We start from the raw sequence: 19,078 nt of genomic DNA, 5'->3' as shown, positions 1-19,078 counted from the left end.
TCACCTGCTTAATCTTTCAAATAATGTTCCAATTTGTGCTGTTTTATATGATGGACTAAGAGCATCTTGACTTTCATTTAATTTGGAAAACAAGTAATTAGAATAATTGACATTACTGAGCTGGAAAAAAAAGAAAGGAAGAACCTGAAAAAATGGTAAATGTTCATATACGCAATTAAAATTACTTATCATGATATGCCATTTAAGTGGACATCTATATTGAAAAAAATGTGATTTAAGTCTAAAATAAAGGAATCATGTCCTTATTGAAAACAAAATAAACACTGTTCTAACAAAGAAAGCATTATCAATATTTGAATAATTGTTAAACTAACAGAGTTGACACCTTGTGGAGCTAATTATTTTCTCAGAAGTTAAAAAAAATTACTTTAGACAATAAAAAAAAAATTAAAGAAATACCCAGGACACCAGAATCATGAGAAAAGTTAAAATTTCTCTGAGAGAAAATAATATTTTCTCCCAAGGAAATAGCTGTAATTATCTCAGTTCTTCCATTTACTCATTAATTTTATAGACTGCTACTTTAATATTTCCAAATATCATTGAGTACAACAGGGGAAAATATGTGAAGACTGATGTGAAAAGCAGATGAGATAATCTATTTGTTAATGTGGAAGGTACCATATAAATGTAAGATTTTATATTGGCCCAATGCTAATCTATCTAGCAATAATAATTTATACCCGTAGTATATTTTATTTATAAGCCATGAAACAAAGAAATGAGAGTTCCAACCAACTCTTGGCTTCATTGATCTTTTATATTGTTTTTTAGACTGTCATTTATTTCCACTCTGATCTTATTATTTTCATCCTTCTGCTCACTCTGGGATTTTCTTGTTCTCTTTCTAGTTCTTTTAGGCATAGGGTTAGATTATTTATTTGAGATTTTTCTTGCTTCTTGAAATAGAGGAAGATTCATCTGAACCAAAGGAGTGCCCTTCAAATTTTTCTCTGACATATATATATATATATTTATATATATCCCTCTGAAAATATCAAGGCATATCGCCAGTCTTCCATTATTAGCAATGATTCCTATTTGTATAATTTTAATTAACATGTATTTGACCAGTTCTCATTTGTCAAATCATAAAAAGAATCAAGCTATCACAGCTCATACTTTAACAGACTTCTATGACACGTTGAAATTATGTATTACTATTCACAGGACCCTTTCATACCAACCAGTCATTTACTGTGATTACAAGTATCAACTATTATAAAATATACTGAATTTTCATTTTCACTATCAACAATTTTATAACAGGATGGTGATTTCAAAGATTTTTAAAGAACATTCCAGTGTTTGGATTCATTATCTAGTAAAGAGAATTAAGCTTTTGTCTTAAGAGGAAATATTATACTTAATTTTATCTCCTAATTTGGCTATACCTATAGCAATTCACACTGATTTTTTTTATTTTATAAAAGAAAAAAGAATGCCATAAAAATATAATCATATAAAATACTTAGAACTAATGATTCAAAGATACCTGCTCATTCTGTTTTTTTTCATATGCAACTTTCTGAGGACTAGGTGCTATTCTGGGGACGAAATTTTGTTTTGTAACATTTCTGTTAGAAGATAATTCTGCAGAAAAAGATGATGGTGTGAAACTGCAGTTTTCTACTCTGTTGAACTGAGGTTCAAAAATTCTATATGAGTCCATGACTTGTGACAACTATAGGAAAAAAGATACAATCATGTGAATTTCAAATAAAATAAATAAACTAGAGAAGACAAAAGTCAAAAAAGAAGTGAATAGGTCATGCATACATTGGAGAAAAAGTCCCAAGGAAAGGCAAGTCATCAGTAATTGACAGGACTTTTTAAGACAAGAGAAGTTATCATCTAAGCATGTACTTAGAAGGTTCCTTCCATCTGCCTTTCTCACCCTTGATCCCCTCCACCCTAAAGCTCCATTCCTGCTTGTCATCTCCTAATGACAGGAACTCTGTGTTTCATTAACCCACAAATTCAGATGAAAAGATTTCCAAGAGATTTTAGTATTACTGCCATTATATTTTTGATGTAGTTTAACTCTGGCAATTCAAAAAAAGGAAAAGAAGATAATATGGTGTTGGACCTTAAAATTTCAGGCTTTAATCACAATCTATGCATTTTCTAATTTCTTAAAACATTATTTGCTAAAAAATAATCATTTGCAATACTTTAAAAGAAAAATAATCTTGGGATCAACATGAATTCTGAAAATCATAATTTGATATAAAATAAAGCAATCTGGTCACTATACCTGAAGGATAAATTGCCAATTATCACATGAACCCAAATAGAAATCCCTAACTGACTTATCCTTTGCAATATGTAAATAACAAGCAGAATCAAATGTTATACACGTACAGGCCTAGTCTACATTACCACAACTCCAAAAGGTTTCTCATACACAGACAACTAAAACATTTTTTATCGTACAGGTTCCTTACATTAAAAACTTTTAAAATAATAATTTTAAAGACTAAAAATTTTTAAAGGATAAATATTTTTTCCTAATATTAAAAAATGTATTATTTGGCAGGATGCCACATTTGTTAAAATAACTTATAAAAATTCTTTTTCATTCTCACCTGAACCGGGCCCAGTTCTTCCTTGCTTCCCAGTCTTTGATGATGCATACTAATTAAAATTAAAATTTAAGATTAAAAATAGACAGGGCAATAAAATTGGCTTTTTATATATGCTTTAAAATTCATACTTTTATATCCAAATACACAAAAACATATGAAACTCAAATCATTCCTGGGACATACTATGACTGAGTTTTATAAAAATTACTAGAGGCCCAGTGCACAAAATTCGTGCAGGGGGGGGGTCCCTCAGCCCGGCCTGCATCCTCTCTAATCTGTCCTCAGCCCAGCCTGCATCCTCTCTAATCTGGGACCACTGGCTCCTAACCACTCGCCTGCCTGCCTGCCTGCCTGATTGCCCCTAACTGCCCTCCCCTGCCTGCCTGATCGCCCCTAACTGCCCTCCCCTGTCGGCCTGATTACCCCTAACTGCCTCTGCCTTGGCCCCCACCACTGTGGCTTTCTCCAGAAGGAAGGCAGGATGACTGGAAGATGTTGGGTCGACCCAGTCTAATTAGCATATTACCCTTTTATTAGTATGGATACTATTACTAAAGAGACATTTTTATGATAAGGAAAGTCAAACTATGCATACAAAATACTGAATATGAACATCAGGTTATTTAACAAAGGTCTTAATAGTTTAATAATACAGCAAGACAAAAACTTGAGATAGAAGAATAAGCCCTTTGTACATTTTCAAGGAATAAAAGTGTCAATAAATGATACATCTAAATACCTAACAATATTTAACCTAGCCAAAACTCACCTGCTTTCTAGATCATCAATGCAGAGTTTAGATGGTACACAGGGAGGCGACATTGGAAGTTCTAAATCATGCTTTTTTAGGGGCATTTTTATGTCTCTATTCATATTCACATGGATTGGTTTTCTCATAGTTTCTGTAACAACAAAAAAACACACTATAATTTAAAAATAAAATGGATGACAAAATATTTTAAAAGCACTTTTTGATATACTCTGTTCATTAAATAAATATACATCTTACATTTACTAAAACCATCTATATTCCATATATGCTAAAAAAAATCATTACCTATCACAGATCATTCAAATCATCTTTTTCATCTTACATATTCCTCATAAAAGGGGCTCTACTAATTCAGTTCTACTTTTTTCCCTCCAAGCCTTCCCTGACCCCCAGACTATATGAGGTGCTATGTTATATATTGCCATAACACTACATATATTCTCTATTATATCACTTACCATAGTTTATTGTACTTAATTAACTCCATATCCCTCACTAGATTTTAAACTTTGTCTCTCCTTATAAAAGATTTCACTATTTTGTCTGTTCAGTACTTTTAACTGCTCTCCTGTTCTGGGGAGTGCTTTTTACACATGCACAGACTATATAGCTCTAGAAAAGACTTTCTATCTTCTTATAAAAATCCTACCTCTCTGGAAAAATGATTCATTTAGGGTTAGCTATCTGACCCAAGATGAATCAATAATATCACATCTCTCTGGTATTAAGTAATTGTTCCAGTGCTGGGACCTGACATCAACAGGGCAAGGCAACATCCTTCAGAGGAATTTAAAAATTCAGAAGCAGGAGAAACAATTCTCACTATTTCCCTAGCGGCAAAACTAAAATATGAGCAATATTAGTTTTTTTAAGGTCATGTTTTAAACCTCAGTGATGAAAACGGTCAGAGAGAATATCGTAACTGAGAATCTTTCATAGCATTCAAGTCTCTAATTCAAGCAGTCTCTGAGGCCCAGCTGCACCGTTATTCTTCCTTTTAGTTAAGTGTCAAACCATTCAAGCTACTGTAACAGAATACCATGGTCTGGGTGGATTATAAACAACGAATATTTATCTATCAGTCTGGCAGCAGGGCAGTCCAAGATAAAGGCGCTGCCAGATTCGGTGTCTGATAAGGGCCCTCTTCCAGTTCATAGACAGCCATGGTGAAAGGTGTGGGAGAGATCTCTGGAATCTCTTTTATCAGGGCACTAATTCCATTCATGAGAGCTCCACCCTAATAACTTAATCACTTCTTAAAGACCCCACTTCCTAATACCATGGCATTGGGGGTTAGGATTTCAACATATGAACTGGGGTTGAGGAGACATTTAGTCCATAACATTAAGTAAGTAAATATATATATATATAAATTCTGTCATTTGCAGTCATGAATCCTGACTAATAAAGTTTTGTTTTTGTTGAGGAGGAAAAATATCCTTTTCTTCTACCCTTCTAAATTTTCAGCTGATGTTCCTATAAGAAAAGAGAAATTAATAAATTTACTCAATATAAGGCTTTATGTGAAAAACTTTATAAGGAAATGAAGACCCAAAGAAGTGGTTAAAACATGAGCATTTTCATGCTAAGTTTGATGAAAAGTGAAAAGTGGGAAAAAGTGATAGGACAAAAAGGATATGAGCTAAGTGTTATAAACTGGGGAAACCTGTTCATCTAGATTCCTCTCTGTGTTCCTCTGTCATGGAGATAAATATTCTCCATGTTTAAGGAAAGCACCTCTCACATGAGAATCCTCCTGCACATCCTGCTTCTCAAATTCCTTCAGCTTAAAATATTTACCATGACAAGGTATCATAAATTTGAGTAGCACAGCTGACCCCATCACTTGCTGTTCTATTCCCAGGATCCAACATAAAACTTATGGTAGATAGTCAATAAACATATGTTGAATGTATGAATGAAAAGAAAGTGGGGAGAAAGAAAATATGTAAAGGTAAATACATCATTGGACAGCCACATCCAAAAGAAAATGGGACAGTATCTTAAATCATACATAAAAAATCAACTCAAAATGGATTAAAGACTTGAAAGTTAAGACCTGAAGACCATTAAACTCCTAAAAGAAAAAAATAAGAGATAAGCTCCTTGGTAATAATTTTTGGACATTACACCAAAAGCAAAAATAAATAAGTGGGATTATATAAAACTAAAAAGTTCTTCACAGAAAAGGAAAACCTCAACAAAATAAAAAGGCAACCTATGAAATGGGAAAAATATTTGTAAATCATGTATTTCATAAGGGGTTAATATCCAAAATATAACATGTAAAGAACTCATATAATTCACTAACACAAAACAAGCAAGCTAATACTTAAAATGGGCAGAGGACCTGAAAAGACATACACATTTTAAAAATATATTTTTATTGATTTCAGAGAGGGAGAGATGAAACATCAAATATTTGTAAATCATGTATTTCATAAGGGGTTAATATCCAAAATATAACATGTAAAGAACTCATATAATTCACTAACACAAAACAAGCAAGCTAATACTTAAAATGGGCAGAGGACCTGAAAAGATATACACATTTTAAAAATATATTTTTATTGATTTCAGAGAGGGAGAGATAGAAACATCAATGATAAGAGAGAATCACTGATCAGCTGTCTCCTGCAAGCCCCACTCTGGGGATCGAACCCACAACCTGGGCGCATACCTTGACTGGGAATCGACCCATGACCTCCTGGTTCATAGGTTGACACTCAACCACTGAGCCACACCAGCAGGTTGAAAAGATATTTTTTCAAAAAAGACATACAAATGGCCAACATCAAAATGAAAAGGTGCCCACTATTACTAATCCTTGGGGGAAATGCAAATCCAAACCACAAGATATCACCTCACACCTATTAGAATGGGTATCATAAAAAAGACAAGATAACAATTGGTGGCAAGGATATGGAGAAAAGGGAACCCTTGTACACTTTTGGTGGGGATGTAAGTTGGTGCAGTCACTGTGAAGGACAGTATGGAGGTTCCTCAAAAAATTAAAAGAACTACCCTATGATTCAGAATCCTACTTGTGGTATATATCCAAAGGAAATGAAAACAGGATGTTGAAAAGATATCTGCATTGCCAGATTTACTGCAACATTCACAATAGCCAAGATATGGAAACGACTTCAGTGTCCATGGAGAGATGAATGAAGATGTGGTGTATAATACACAATGGAATATTCTTCAACCATGAAAAAGAAGGAAATCCTTTCATTTGTGACAACATGGATGGACCTTGAAGGCATCAAGCTAAATGAAATAAGCCAGATAAAGACAAATACTACATGGCATCACTTATCTGTGAAATCTAAAAAATAAAAAAAGTTAAAAGTCAAATACAAAGAATACAAAGCGGTTGCTGGGGGCTGGGACTGGGGAGTAGGGGAAATAGGGAGAGCTGGTAAAATGGTATAAACTTTCACCCATAAACTGAGTAAGGTCTAAGGATCTAATGTAAAATGTGGTAACTAGTCCTAGCTGGTTTGGCTCAGTGGATAGAGCACCAGGCTGGGGACTAAAGAGTCCCCAGTTCCATTCTGGTCAAAGACACATGCCTGGGTTGTGGGCTTGATCCCCAGCAGGAAGCATGCAGGAGGCAGCCGATCAATGATTCTCTCTCATTGATGTTTCTATCTCTCTCCCTCTCCCTTCCTCTCTGAAATTAATAAAAATATATTTAAATAAATAAAGAAACAAAGAAAATGTGGTAACTATAGGTGATAACACTGTATTATACAAGTGAAGGGGGAAAGTAAATACATCAAACAGATTTATAAAATCTTTTATTCCTGCCCGCATCTACCTATGATCCAGGATCTGATGGTTCAATTCCATTCCCCTCAGGACACATGTCTACTTCCTGGCTCCATCCTCCCTCCCCCTTCCTTCCTCTCAGAAATCAATATATATATATATATGTATCTTAAAAAAAAAATTAAGGCTTCTAATTTAAGAGGACAACCAATTTATACAATTAGTTTACTTTCCACATCGATTGAGCTCTAAAATTATAAACTTATTAGAAAACTAAATGCTATGATCGCATCAGAGTCAAAACAAAATGCTATTTAGAATTACTTACCAGGTGTTTTCTTCTGGCAAGAGATCTGATTTACCACATATAGGTTAAGGAGGTCTAAACTGACAGTGGAATTTTTGACAGGTGATAAAACTCCCAGTAATTTCATTTTTGATTTGAACCTTTTCTTTTCAAAATATTCCTAAAATAATTAAAAATGTAAAAATTACCACAGCAACCATAAGATTTCTGGCAGAAAAATAAATAGCAAAAGACAATAATGCTATTAAATAATTTAATATTTTCATATTTTGTGACACCCCTGTTATATGTTTACATATAAATTAAATTCATTCATGATGACCTGTAATTTGCCTAAAGACTCGAAATTTCACAACCAGTTATAATCTTTCTTTTGTTAAATGAATGCCTTTAAAACAGAACTTTATAAAGTAATTCCCAGGTATCAAAAGATTAAAAATTATGTGAGTGTAGAAAGTTTTAAAAAGTCTTATAAAACAAATCTAACAAGCTAAAAATTTGTTTTTCTACAAGGTATGTTATCCTACTGACATAAAAAAGCCTTAAAGATATGCACAGCTGAAGGCAATTAAAAGTCAACTGAAAAGAGGAAAAGAAAAAGAAGCCTGGGTGGGTGGGGGGACAGGCTATAAGGCAGCGGTTCTCAACCTGTGGGTCGCAACCCCTTTGGGGGTCGAACGACCCTTTCACAGGGGTCGCCTAAGACCATCGGAAAACACATATATAATTACATATTATTTTTGTGATTAATCACTATGCTTTAATTATGTTCAATTTGTAACAATGAAAATACATCCTGCATATCAGATATTTACATTATGATTCATAACAGTAGCAAAATTATAGTTATGAAGTAGCAACAAAAATAATTTTATGGTTGGGGGTCACCACAACATGAGGAACTGTATTCAAGGGTCACGGCATTAGGAAGGTTGAGAATCACTGCTATAAGGGGTCAATGGGAGGCAAAAGGGACATATGTAATACTTTCAACAATAAAGATTAAAAAAAAAAAGAAAAAGCCTGTGAGAATTAATCTCCAGCCAAAGCCAATTTAATTCCCTTTGTTATTCCTCCACGACTTCCACATTTTTTAAAACCAGACTTGCATATAATTATCATTTTCACCCAGTATTTATTTTTTTCTTGGTTGTTTGAACTATAATTATTCTTCCTTATCTTCATTCTTTTTTTTTCAGATTACATCTTTAATTCACCAAGTTCAAAGGCATTTATTTGTTTAAAATTCATTTACTGAGCAATTATTATATATTAGACACTAAAAAACAAATTGTGGAAACATCTTCTCTTCCATCAAATACTCACAATACAATACCATAAACATGGATTATAAATGTGAGATACCAAAAGTAGAAAAAGCCCAATGTGGCAAAAAATTTAATACAAAAGGTAGTATCACTTTTCTAAGAAGTTAAGGTTCTTTCACAGTAACATTTCAAAATATTGTTAATTATAATAGACCTTTAAGATTGTAAATACTGTAAGATCTGTAAGAGACTTGCCAGCTATCAAGCAAAAAAGTAAATGTCACATTGTTATGCAAAATTAACCATAGATAAAAGGTACCTATTTATATTTCACTAGAGGCCCCATGCACGAATTTGTGCACAAGCAGAGTCCCTTGGCCTGGTCACCAATAGGGGTCGTCTCGCCCAGTCCCAATCAGGGCCGATTGGGGCCGGCTGGCCAGGGAGGAGGGACCGCGGGAGGTTGGTTGTGGAAGTGCACTGACCACCAGGAGGCAGCTCCTGTGTTGAGTGTCTGCCCCCTGGTGGTCAGTGCATGTCATAGCGACCAGTCATTCGGTCGACTGGTTGTAACGGTTGCTTAGGCTTTTATATATATAGATTTGAGTGATGTGCAACCCCAACTTGGATTTAAATGTCTTTAAAAGCATTACACTATATAGTTCAGCAATAAAACGACAGGACCTTTAGAATGTAAATATCCCCCTTCACCCTCCCCACTCCCCAACCCTTGAAAAAATGACTATGGCTATTATAATTGATGTATCAATTATAAGAAAAAAAATAAAGGAAATGAAAAACTGTTCAGGAGATGATAGCATATTAAAGCAAATTGGACTGAAAAATATCCTTGAAATGGAACAATATGAAATTCAATTTTGACATTAGTAAGAGCTGTATAGTATAATGGATTGAGAAGCAAATGGGAGATAAGAGTGAAGGGGCATAGCAAGAAAGAGAAAGGATTCAGAGAGGGTTTTACTTGTTTTAATAGAAGAGAACTGAAATACCAATAGAAAGCCTCCAGTTGACAGGGAACGGTAGAAGATGGGTGAAGATGTGAAGTAGTTTACAGAACTGGTGGTAGAAACTCAGATAATTCTCATCCAATAGCTGCTATTTCCTCTGAGATATGAGACAAGGGTATCTACTGAGTATGAAGGAATAGAGAATAGGGTTGGGAAGAGGTTTGGGGAAGCAATATGAAATTTTCAATGAATAGGAAAGTGACATGACTAGAGAATAACACTTGGGGAAAGAATTATGTCTTTCCCTTGCTTGTAAATATTCAAAAGAATGGTCCAAATAGAGTAAAATTATTTTTTAAAAATAGTCTGGGGACAGATTACATTCTTAGTATATTTATTATTGAATGCCTGTGTTACTGCTAGACACAGTTCAAAGCACAGGATATGATAAAAAGTAATAAGATCCCTCTTTTCATTAATGGAAGGGGAGGAGAACAGAGTTAAAAAAGAAGCAAGAAAATATCATATTATGAAAAGAGTGATGAATAAAAGAGGGTACAAGAGAATGGGTACTGGAGGGTGGAAAAGTTTTAGATGTAGTGAGTGATTAGAGAAACCAATCTAAGAGGAGATACTTTAGCTGAGACACAACTGTTGACAAGGCACACATGCAAATATCTTGAGGGAGAATATTATAGAAGAAAAGAAGAAGAGTAACAGAAAGAGGGCAGTGTGGCTGAAATACAATGAACAATAGGGCAAGTGGTAAGAAATGAGGTCAGAGAAGCAGGCAGGGTGCAGATTCTTCAGGTCACTGCAGGCTATGGTTCAATCAGATTTTACTCTCTAAAAGCAATGAAAAGCAATTGAGGCTTTTAAGCCAGGGAATGATACATTGTGATTTGTGCTTTTAAAAAATCATACTAACCACTATGTGGAGAACAGGTCACAAGGTGTAAAAGATAAAGCAGAAAAAGTTGATAACTTCACCTAAACAAAATTAAAAAACTTTCCTCAAAGACAGAATTAAGTAAAAATAAAAGCCACATGCCCTGACCGGTTTGGCTCAGTGGACAGAGCGTCGGCCTGCGGACTGAAGGGTCCCAGGTTCGATTCAGGTCAAGGGCATGTACCTTGGTTGTGGGCACACCCCCAGTGGGAGGTGTGCAGAAGGCAGCTGATCGATGTTTCTCTCTCATAGATGTTTCTAACTCTCTATCCCTCTCCCTTCCTCTCTGTAAAAAAGCAATAAAATATATTAAAAAAATAAATAAAAGCAACAGAGTACACTAATATGACTAACAAAGAAGTCCTAAATATATAAAGTCACAGTAAGAAAAAGACAAACAATCCAAATAAAAAATGAACAACATGCTTGAAAAAGCACATCACAAAAGAGGAAACCTGAATGAAACCCTCATTAGTAACCAAGGAAATACTAAATTGTTAAGGTATCATTTCACTGAGTTACCAACTATCCTGCTTTCATAGTAATCACTTCCTTACTTTTTCTAAATTTTACTACCTTTGAACATATTTTTGCCTGTTTTGAAACTTTTTGTAAATGCAATCTTACTGCCTGTATTCTTCTGTGAGTTGCTTTGTTCAACCTTATGTTGTTAAGATTAGTCTACTTGAATTACATGTACATAGTTGATATATTTCCACTGTTGTACCATTACTTAGGTGTGCCACATTTTGTTTAACCATTTTACTGCTAAAGGACATTTGGATGATCCCCTCCCCTGCCTTTTCCTTTCTCTCTTCTTTTCTATCTCTCTCTTTTTTTGTTTGCTACTTAACAACAATGATCCAAACAAGTTTGTACATGTCTCAAAGTGCAGATATGAAAGAATTTCTCTCAATATATACCGCTCAGTTGTAAGGTAGTTACATGCTCAACTTCACTATGTAATACAATCAATGTAATTAAAAACTTAAAAAGTAGGATTTAGGTTATAAGGCCATTATATTACTCGAGGCAATAAATGATGATGATTTGAATCAGGATGCTAATAGGTAATGAGAAGTGATCAGACTTGTGATATATGTTAGAACTAAAATGACAAGAATCAACAATGATCCTTAAGTTTCTACCTGAGCAATATAGGTGGATAATCTAGCTATCTACGAAGAGGGAAAGACTAAAGGAAGATGGTTTTACAATTTCACTTAGAAGAATTTATAAACCTGGAAAAAATGCTTCAAAAGATCACTTTTCTCATAAAGCTAACACAAAAATAAATGTTTTTTACCTTTTGCTTTCTCTTTTCCTGCTTGAGCAGAACCCTGGTCCTGAAAAGAGAAAGATAAAAATATAACAATTAAAGAAGTGGTCTCTAAAATAACTGTCACTTCAGCTGAATTGAAGACTTGGAATTACAACTAAAAGTGCAGTGATAAAAAAATATTTTTAAGTGTAGTCATAATTATATTATTTCTGAAAAGAAACTATGAAAATGTTGTTAAAATATGCATAGTGTATAATATTCCACATAATTTTCTTAGAAAATCCAAGAATAAAAAAGATTATAGGCATGATAAATAATTAAACATAAAATATGGATTATAAAATAAATATAAGCAGAGAAATCAATGATTAAAAAGGATACATCACTGAAATATTCTCATCTGATACCAATATTTTTGGTCAACACTGCTATTTTCTTCACCGTTCTTTGTATTTAATATTATACTAAAAAACAGGGAATAGAGAGAGAAAATCTAAATATAGGATATAAGGAAATGTTAAATTTTTCATTACAGCAACTTTAGTTACATTAGTATATCAGTTATTTGTACTTGAAATGTCATATCTTCTTTAAAAAACAGCTAGTTATTATGGATGTCTTTCACAACTAAGATCTTTGTGCCAAACACTGCATTGAATCCCAATGATAGTACAGTATTTAATGCTTATAAAATATTTGCTGTATTAGTAATATAATGCTATAAATATAAGCAGATCTGCTCAAAATATATTTTGAACATACATAAAACTAAGGTCTCAAATTCAAGATCTGTGCAAAAATTTAAAGTAAAATGATAAAATTTTCTTAGCTATATGAGACTATATAATAACAAAAATAATAATTGCTAATGAGTATCATGTCTTGCACCACTTCAGATACATCAAATACTTTATATGTACAAGCTCATTTAATCATCACAGCAACTCTGTAAGGCAGGTTGTATTTTTATCCCCATTTTATTGATTTAAGACACAGAGAGGTTCAGTAACTAGCCCACAGTCACACTAAGTGGCAGAGCCCAGGTTTAAACCCAAGAATTCTAATTTTGAAGTTTTTAACCAGTGCAGTATACTGCTTTCTAAGTATGTGAACTGTGACTATACAAAGCTGTTCATTTTTTTCAAATGGTTTTCATAAGCTACATGAATATCAGTTACTTTACTGAATACCTCCAGACTCTCCCCTTACTGAACTCTAACATATTTCCTAATAGCTATGTCTTAACTGACCATTTTGAGTTCACTGCACAAAGAATTTGGTATATTCAACTCCATGTAGCATCAGAAGTGAACTATTGGCATTCAAAATTTATTTTTTTTAAAGGAAATAAATTACATTTCATTGATTTGTCAAATGCTAAGTCTAGAATGGACCTTAGAATTTAGTTTATTTTCCATCATAAAACTTAGGCATAGAAAGCAAAGTTCAGAAATATAAAAAGTATGACAGAGCCAGCAATAACATTAATTAATCCAGATTTCAAAGATAATAAATATCAATTCTATAAGCAGTTCCCACATTATAAAGCTCAGTAGAATGAGGAACATGCCAAAGTCTAAATAGTCTTCATATACGTATAATTCAAGTGACTTTATTTAAGGCTGATTTTCCATTGTCCAGGACACTCATGGCTCTCTCCAAATTCTATGTACTACATAATCCCTATTTCTATGTGCCTAAAAAAATTAGGAATTCAAGACCAACTGCCAGATCAGCCTACTTGTCACACCACAGTGAAAGTGAAAAAGGATCCTGACTTGTAAGTCAAAGGTAATTTTTTAAACAGAACATTTTCAATTATTATTAAGGCAACCAATGCTACTAACTTGTACTGTATGTCTAACTGTTTTTATTGAATATAGTCAGTCTCAATTACCTGCACTACAAAAGGAGACAACATCAGTTAAAATTATATTAGTTACAAGAAATTGGAAGCATTTTTGGCTAATTTAAACAGAAAATAAATGTACTAAAAGGAAATTGGGCCCTAGCTGGTTTGGCTCAGTGGATAGAGCGTCGGTCTATGGACTGAAGGGTCCCGGGTTCGATTTCGGTCAAGGGCACATGCCTGGGTTTCGGGCCTGATCCCCAGTATGGGGTGTGCAGGAGGCAGCCGATCAATGATTCTCTCTCATCATTGATGTTCCTATGTTTCTCTCCCTCTCCCTTCCTCTCTGAAATCAATAAAAAATATTTTTAAAAAAAGGAAATTGGGAAGCCAACAGACTTACCAAGAAAGCTGAGGAAGCAGATTTGGCAACTGGCAAAAAAAAAAGTGGGGGGGGGGAGTATAGAGAGCTGTGGGGTCCAAGTCAAAATCCTGCCATAATTAGTATCTAAAGTTACCAGTGCTGGCACTGGTGAACTCTGAACACCACCAAATGCATCATCCACTCCTGGGCAGTGAATACCTTCCCTGGCATCACTGGCATTTCTGTCCCTGAAAATGCAATCCTGTTCCAGCTCCTGCAGCTGGCTGCAACTACAAAAGATGCTCTGCAGCCCCTATTTCTTTGGGCCACTAACTTCTTTGTATGTGCATGAGAGAGAGAGAAGTGTGTGTGTGTGTGTGTGTGAGAGAGAGAGACAGAGAGACAGAGAGAGAGACCTTGCCCGTGAGCTTCTTATACACACCAGAAAAAGTTTTAACTTTGTGTTCCACGTTGTTCTCCTGTGCTTTATATATATGAACCTTTATGAGACAGCTGCCATCCAATTTCATGCGGATTCTCTTGCCCACGATTTCATTTTGGAAAACCAACTCCTGTAGGATGGTGTTGCGCACAGCTATCAGAGTGCAGCTCCTGTGACATTTTATCTTATATTTTGTAAGGCTTTTTGGAGTTGGCTTAGACAGAATTCTCCTCTGTGCAATAAAGACCTGCTTCCCACTGAACTTTTTCTCCAATTCGCGTAGTAGCCAGACTTGGATTTTTCTGGAAATATTTCAGTTTGGAACAGGAACAAAATTATAATAGCTTTCCAACTGCCATCAACTTCTATTTCCTTGGCAGCTGTCATATTCAGTTCCCGAAGCTGGCCATGAGGTCCAAGTTCACCTCCAGCTCAGGGAGAGTCTGGGCGATGCCAGACTTGTAGAGGAAGCAGGCAAATCACCCATCTCCAATTTTCCCCTCAAAAGGTTTATCTGCATACTATAAAAGCTACTGCCTAATATCAAGGCTTATAATTTCAGTAGGCACTAGGGGATGGCTGCAATCCTCTCCAGAGACCAGGGAAGCTGGGGAATACCTCCTCCACCTTCTCCTTCCAACCCAATCCAAATCACCAGTATCTCACCTGAAGGAGCTTGTACCTACATCTATTCCCCAGTTTAACAGGTCACTGGGTCCCTGGCTCTGATAGCCAAAGGGGCTTTCATTCATGAAAATAGGACTGTATTAAACAAAGAAACAATTCTTAACTGGCTATCTATCATCCCAAGACCGCACAGAGAAATCAAGCAAAATTGCCCATCTCCCAGTATTTCCCTAGAGAGAAGTGTACCTGCTTATTTTAAAAGCTGCTGCCTGATGGCAAAGCTTCTAATATAGGAGGCATCTAGGGGCTGGCTGTGATCTTCCCCAGAGACCAGGAAAGCCTACAGACACCTCCGAGGGCCTGTCCCTCCAGTCCACTCCAGTAATAATGCCAAGTTGCCAGTATGTCCCTAGAAGGAGCTTGTACACTTATCTTGTGCTACAGCTTTTGTGACAGCCACCAGAAGGACAGGTCCCCAAATCACCTGACTCCAACAACCAAAGGGGCTTGCATTAACGGGTCCCCTAGGAATGTAACAAAGAAAGAAATCGCTCTTAATGGGCACAGAGAACCATCCAGACACTACTAGTATACACTGGGTCCAGCAAAGAAGAATTGGGGGGGTGGGGGAGGCAGGAGGGAGCTCATCTCCCAGTTTCTCCATGGAAGGGTCTTAACTACATACATACCCCAGCTGCTGCTTGAGGGTCAGGCTCCTAATCAGCCGGCATCTAGGTGCTGACTGTGATCTTCCCCATTAGAACACTCATGGATCTTGCCACACCCTCAACAACTGGAAAATACTAAGAACAAAGAAGGACGCTCCGACAATCACAAAATCTAAGAGACAATTAGGAGCTAGGACCAGCCTGATCAAGGAGATTCATCTCCTACATGAGATCATTTTGTCAAACTGGTAGAGTTGGCTGTTTTAGGTAATGTTCAGAAGCCAAACCAGAGGATCCAGGAAAATGAAGAAACAAAGGAATATGTTCCAAACAAAAGCACAAGATAAATCTCCAGAAACAGATCTTGCAATGAAGTGAAAAAAAAAAAAGTGATTTGAATGATAGAGTTAAAAACAATGGTCATAAAGATGCTGGCTGAGGTCAGCATAGATATGCATAAACAAAGTAAGAGTTTCAATAGGTATGCATAAATAAAGTAAGAGCTTCAACAAAGATTTAAAAAAAATGTAAAAAAGGAACAAACAGAAATCATAGAGCTGAACAATACAATAACTGAACTAAAAACCTCAATAAAGAAGTTCAACAGCAAACTAGATCAAGATGAAGAAAAGATCAGTGAACTCAAAGGCAGGGCAGCGGTATTCATCCAATCAAAAGAGCAAAAAGACTAAAGAATGAAAAATAATAAAGATAGCTTAGGGAACTTATGGGAAACATCAGACAGACCAATATACACATTATAAGGGTCCCCCCAAAAAAGGATAATTGAAAACTTCCCTAATCTGATAAAAGTAACAGACATCCAGATCCAAGAAGCCCATAAAGGACCAGATAAGAGGATACAAACACCAAGACACATCATAATTATTTGTCAAAGTTAAAGACAAGGAAAGAATCTTAAAAGCTGCAAAAGAAAAGCAATGTATTACATATAAGAGAACCCCCATAACCATAAGCAAAGTTTGCAGCAGAAACGTTGCAGGCCAGAAGAGAGTGGCATAACATTCAAAATGCTGAAAGAAAAAACCTGCCAACCAAAAATACTCTACCTGACAAAGTTGTCCTTCAGAATTGAAAGAGAGTTTTCTAGTCAAACAAAAGCTGAAGGAGTTCATCACCACTAGACCAGCTTTGCCATAAATGTTAAAAGGGAGTTCTTTAAAATGAAATAAAAGGATACTAATTAGTAACAGGAAAACATATGAAAGTATAAAACTCACCGATAAAGGTAAATGTATAATTAAATTCAAAACACTCTAAGAAAATGGTGGTGGGTAAATACCTTATAATTATGTTATGAAGGTTATTGACAAGATTACTAAAAAAACAAAACAAAAAAAAAAAACAAAACTATAGCCACAGTAATTTGATAATGGCCTACCCAATGAAAATGATGCAAACTGTGACATCAAAACATAAAAGGTGGGATTGAGAGAGCTTCGATATGGGTTTGAAATTAATTGTTATTAGCTTCAAATAGACTGTTTAAATGTTTATGTAAGATCCATGGTAACCACAAAATAAAAGCCTAGGGTAGATAAACAAAAGAGAAAGAGAAAGGAATCAAAGCATAACACTACAGAAAATCATCAAATCTCAAAGGAAGAGAGCAAGAGAAGAAGAATGGATCAGAAGAATTACAAAAAACAATTAACAAAATGGCAATAGTAAGACCATACAGATCAATAATTACTTTAAATGTAAAGGGCCTCAATTCACCAATCAAAAGATATAAAGTTGCTGAATGAATTAAAAAAATATGGCCGAAATATTTTTTTAAAATATATTTTATTGATTTTTACAGAGAGGAAGGGAGAGGGATAGAGAGTTAGAAACATCGATGAGAGAGAAACATTGATCAGCTGCCTCCTGTACACCCTCTACTGGGAATGTGCCTGCAACCAAGGTACATGCCCTTGACTGGAATCGAACCCGGGACCCTTCAGTCCACAGGCCGACGCTCTATCCATTGAGCCAAACTGGTCAGGGCTGGCCAAAGTATTTGTTGCCTACAAGAAATTCACCTCAGGTTTAAGGACATGTACAGACTAAAAGTGAAGGGATGGAAAGATATATTCCATGCAAATAGAAACCAAAAAAAGCTGGGGTTGCTTTACTTAAATCAGATAAAAATCTACATTAAGCCAAAGACTGTAATAAGAGACTAAGAAAGTCATTACGTAATGATAACGGCATCAATTCACCAAGAGGATATATTATAAATATGTATGCACGCAACAATGGAGTACCTTAATATATAAAGCAAATAGAAACAGAGCTGAAGGATGAGATAGACAGCATTACAATCAGCAGGAGACTTCAATACCCCAGTTCAACTACACATTGATTAATGTGATACTGTGACATATAATAAGAAATATATATTTGGTCATTATCCCCAATCCTGGCACAGAGCTCCTAAAACCCGTGGAATTTCCTAAATGAGAGAAGGAAAGGTATATTACGTTAATGAGGTGACTTTGGGAACACAGCTAGGATGGGGTCGGTTGCCAAGAGAATCAAGCCCCCTAACAGGGGAGAGGAACTGAAGGTTGTATCAGTTGCTAATGGCCAATAATTTAATCGATCATGCCTGGGTGATGGAGCCTCTATAAAATCCAGGTTGGTGAACATGTGGAAATTTGGGGGAGGGACACACCTGGAGAGTCCATGGAAGTTCCATATCCTTTCGCCATATCTTGCCCTATGTTTCTCTTCCAACTGGCTGTTCCTAAGTTATACGCTTTTAAAATAAACCTGCAATCTAGTAAGTAAAATGTTTCTCTGAGTTCTGTGAACTCCTCTAGTAAATTAATTGAACCCAAGGAGGGGGTTATGGAATCTCCAATCTATAGCTGATTGGTCAGAAGCACAGGTGACATTCTGGACTTGCAATTGGTGATTGAAGTTGGGGCAGGGAGAGGGTGGGTTGAGAGAGTCTGGAAAGACTGAGCCCTCAACCTGTGGAATATAACACTACCTCCAGTAGATACTGTCAGAATTGAGGTGAATTGTAGGATGCCAAGCTGGTGTTGAAGAATTGTTTGTTGTGGAAAAAAACAAATACATACATCAGAATGGGAATCAGAATCATCCAGATATAAAATCAATATGGAAACATTGAACTTAATCTATACATTAGGTCAGATAGACTTAATACACATTTACAGAACATTTC

At 35.4% G+C, this 19,078-nt stretch overlaps 1 protein-coding gene across 1 annotated transcript; it reads right to left on the bottom strand.

Annotated features, from left to right (window-relative positions):
• Nucleotides 1-18,596, bottom strand: LOC102241718 (chromosome unknown open reading frame, human C12orf40). The gene is given in 10 exon segments (XM_014529527.1): nt 1-120; nt 1,517-1,705; nt 2,610-2,658; nt 3,379-3,511; nt 11,954-11,993; nt 14,559-14,920; nt 14,923-14,994; nt 14,997-15,042; nt 16,701-16,804; nt 18,560-18,596. Coding segments are annotated over 10 exon segments (1,152 nt in total).
• Between the last annotated feature and the right edge of the window lie 482 nt (nt 18,597-19,078).

This window comes from Myotis brandtii, unplaced genomic scaffold (genome assembly GCF_000412655.1).
Source record: "Myotis brandtii unplaced genomic scaffold, ASM41265v1 scaffold686, whole genome shotgun sequence".
Lineage (NCBI taxonomy): Eukaryota > Metazoa > Chordata > Mammalia > Chiroptera > Vespertilionidae > Myotis > Myotis brandtii.
This window is presented reverse-complemented; position numbering and strand designations above follow the sequence as displayed.